The sequence below is a fragment of the Myotis brandtii genome, unplaced genomic scaffold (genome assembly GCF_000412655.1).
Source record: "Myotis brandtii unplaced genomic scaffold, ASM41265v1 scaffold50, whole genome shotgun sequence".
Lineage (NCBI taxonomy): Eukaryota > Metazoa > Chordata > Mammalia > Chiroptera > Vespertilionidae > Myotis > Myotis brandtii.
The window spans coordinates 1,285,113-1,288,791 of NW_005369061.1; the positions used below are offsets into that span (position 1 = coordinate 1,285,113).

The 3,679-nt window shown below is 53.7% G+C and overlaps 1 protein-coding gene across 3 annotated transcripts in view; it reads left to right on the top strand.

Moving 5' to 3' along the window:
* The window catches only part of SEZ6 (seizure related 6 homolog (mouse)), a 30,442-nt gene that overhangs the window by 14,314 nt on the left and 12,449 nt on the right, over positions 1 to 3,679 (top strand). For all 3 annotated transcript variants that reach the window (XM_005876874.2, XM_005876875.2, XM_014548266.1), the window contains exon 4: positions 2,770 to 2,965. In XM_005876874.2, coding sequence (XP_005876936.2) covers positions 2,770 to 2,965 — 196 coding nt within the window. The remainder of the gene's footprint in view (positions 1 to 2,769; positions 2,966 to 3,679) is intronic.

Here is a 3,679-nt window from a genome sequence, read left to right on the forward strand (position 1 = left end):
CCCCAGGCGCTCTCAGACCCACCTGCTCTGTGCGCTTTCCCTCTGCCGGCAACTCCACCACTTCCCCCGAGGATTCCTGCTGCACGCATTCGGTGCCACTTAAGGCAGAATTATATGCTGCCTGGCATCTCTCGATAATTACAGATTCCACGTGTGTGAGTCTTGTTTGCCCAACTCTAGAATCACAAAATCTCCAAGTTTGAAGGGGCCTCATCCAGCCTCCGCCTGCGGCAGGAATTCCCTGAGGAATGTCACCAGCAGATGGTCAGGCAGCCTCCACCCAAATGTGCCATGTGGAGAGCTCCTGGCGGAGGAGGCGTTTCTGCCCAGCACCCTCTCTTGGCATTCTCTTCCGCCCCAAAGACCCACCAGGTCTTTTCTCCCAGTCAGGGGCGTCCTCGGGGCACATCTGTTCTCAGTGCCCGCTGTCCGAGGGGCCCAGAGCCTAGTACGGCCGTCTCCTTGGATATGGCTGTGTTCAGCCTCCTGTGGCTTCTCAGTTCACAGGCACCTGGGGAGGACGGTACCACCAGCAACACACACACTCCCTCTCTCCACACATCTTGACTGAGAATGCCAGTGAGGAAGGAGTGGTGACCCCAAATGCCACCCGGGGGAGAGGACAGGTGGGGAGAGCCCAAAGCAACGGAACTGACTGGCCTGGCGGGGGAGCAGAGGATGATGGCCCTGAGATCTGAACGGAAGAGGGGAAAGCATTCCCTGGGCAGGGTCCTGCACAGGCAAATACCCAGAGGGCGGGCGTGAGGCAAAGCCTGCGGCTGCAGTGCAGATACAGGAGGCTGGCAAAGCCGCTGGGGCCAACTGCGAGCTGGCAAGTTTGGACCTGGTGCTCTGTGCAATCTAAAGTCACCAACAGGATTTGGGTGGGAGAGAGACATGGTCTGATCTGAGACAGCTGAGACCTGGCAGATGCGTTGGGGGTGGGAGGTGTGAAGGCCATTCTCTAGGTGAGAAACAATAGGGGAGATCTGAGCCAAGGCAGTTACAAAGGGATGAGAGGAGAAAGCAACTGGAATATTTGGAAGGTAAGACTGGGAGGGGCTTGGTGACTCACTGGATGCCACTTAACTAGCCCACGTGGTTAACCCTTGAAGGCCCTGCCTCAGAGCAACATGGTAGGGAGCCTGGAGATCATGGAGATCGGTGTTTCTGAATCACCTGGGGGTCTCGTTAAAATGCAGAGTATGATTTAGTAGATCGGAGGTGGGGTCTAAGATTCTGCATTTCTTACAAGCTCCCAGGTAATGCTGATGCTGCTGGACCACATTTGAGTAGCAAAGGCCATTTTAGAAGATGAGGGAACTGAAGCTCAAATGGTCAGCATACTTGTCCAAGATGACATGGTTAGGATGAGGTCCCAGATGTCTGGGCTCCCAATCCAGTGCTCCTTGTAGCAGGCCACACTGCTACTTCCCCTCTGGGTAGAGGCTGTTGCTGGTCAATGTTCGTTTGACTGAATGGAGGCATGGAGCCTAGAAGGATGCTCCAGGGATTAAGGACCTGAGGACTGGGGTGGTAGCAGAGGGACCTGTGACAGCCAGAGCGAAGGATTGGAAAAAGAGGTTACCGAGAATTGAAGAGAGAATAGAATGGTGGCGGCATGAGGAGGCTCATGGTGTAAAGCCAGCAGTCAGCAGGGGCCAAGTTGGGCAGGGCCTTGAGGGCCACAGCAAGAAGTTTGAACCAGATACTCTGGGCTTTGTGGGCTCAGCAGAGAGCCACCAGAGGATTTAAACACAGAAGCACCATGATCAGCAACAGGATGAGACTGAACTGGCTGTAGTTCAGAGATATTGATGTGGAGGGTGGAGTGGGTTAAGCCCTGCAGACAGGGAGGCTGGCCAGGAGGCTGCTGCCATGATCTAGGTGAGAATAATAGTGAGGTACCAGGCAAGTGGCAGTGGGGACGAAGGGTAGGGAACAGATTTGGATCCACCTGATGGGACTGAATGACTGATTGGATGTGGGAGATGAGGGAGGAGGCAAGATGCCAGTTTCTGACTTGGGCACGCAGGTGGATGGTGAGGTCATCCCCTGAGATGGGGAGCCAGGGGAAGAGCTGCCTGAGGGAAGAGGGTGGCTCAGTATGATGCAGACTGGATGCGGGGTGCCTGTGAGGCACCTAACAGAGGAAGTCTAGGGGAAGCTGAGCACATGGATCTGATGGTTAAGACTTCACAATGCTGCCCTGGCTAGGTAGCTCAGTTGGTTAGAGCACCATCCTGATATGCCAAGGTTGCAGGTTCAATCCCCTGTCTGGGTACATTCAAGAATCAACCAATGAATGCATAAATGAGTGAAACAGCAAATCTCGCCCCCCGCCCTCAAATCAATTTAAAATCAAAATAAGACCTCACAATGCTGGCCAGGTTTTCAGACACCATCTAGTTCAATACACCTACTCCATCCCCAATTTACAGATGAGAAAACTGAGCCCAGAGAAGTGAAAGGACAGGAAGCAGTGGGTGTAGTTGAAAAGCTTTGAGACAAACATGCTTACAAATCTTAATTCTGCTAATAATCTCTGTGTGCCCTTGGATAATTTACTTACTATCTTTGAACTTCAGGTCCTATCTCACAAGATTACTGGGAAGGTAAAATGACCTCCTCCTGCACTCAGCCTGGGGGCACCAGTGCCCAAGGGACACTGAGGACTGGCCAGGCCCCGGGCCTGCAGGAACCTAAAGGCAGTAGGACTCAGCAGGACAAAGCCTGACTGCTCTGCTTTGCTGTCTATTCCATCGGCAGGTCCGGAACATCAGCCTGCGGGAAGGGGAGACGGTGACTGTGGAGGGCTTGGGGGGACCTGACCCGCTGCCCCTGGCCAACCAGTCTTTCCTGCTGAGGGGCCAAGTCATCCGAAGCCCCACCCACCAAGCAGCCCTGAGGTTCCAGAGCCTCCCACCACCTGCAGGGCCTGGCACATTCCATTTCCACTACCAAGGTAGGCCCAGGCAGCAGAGGAAGAACCAGCCCAGACTGGCTGCCTTCCTGGGTTCTCTGGTGCTATTACGGCATGGGGGCACGGGGAACAGGGAGAGGCTAGTAACATACAGCACAGGCGCCTGGTGAAGCTGTATACAACTAGAGGTGAGTATTGTATACATCTGACACTTCCAGAACCTTCCCTCCTCCACCTGCAGAGAACTGGTCTGGAAGGAGACTGACACAGGATCGGGTAACCCCCAGGTGTGCCTACTGCCACTCATTCATTCATTCATGTATTAATTCATTCAGTATACTTTTCCTAGGCATCTACTCTTTGCCAAGCCTGCGCTGGACACTGGCAATATCAAGATGAACCAGCCAAGTCCTTGCCCTCAAGGAGTTAAAAATCTCTGGGGAGGCAGATACTTAAAAAGGCAATAACATTATAAACTTTCCCAAAATGCAAAGGGGTCAAGGTCAGTGACCATGTGGAGGTGCTTAGCTACTAGCCTGGCCTTCCTGAACTGCATAACCCACCCTAGCCCTGGCCCATGCCCCAGTCAGCTCAGAACACCTCAGGAAATAGGGAAGTGGCATTATCTATATATATAAAAAGCTAGCGACTGGAAAGCTGGAACAACCGGAATGACCAGTCGCTATGACGCCCACTGCAGCCAGCAAACTGGCCAGATAGGGGCCAGGGCCAGCCTGCCAACCCCCTGTGGCCCCT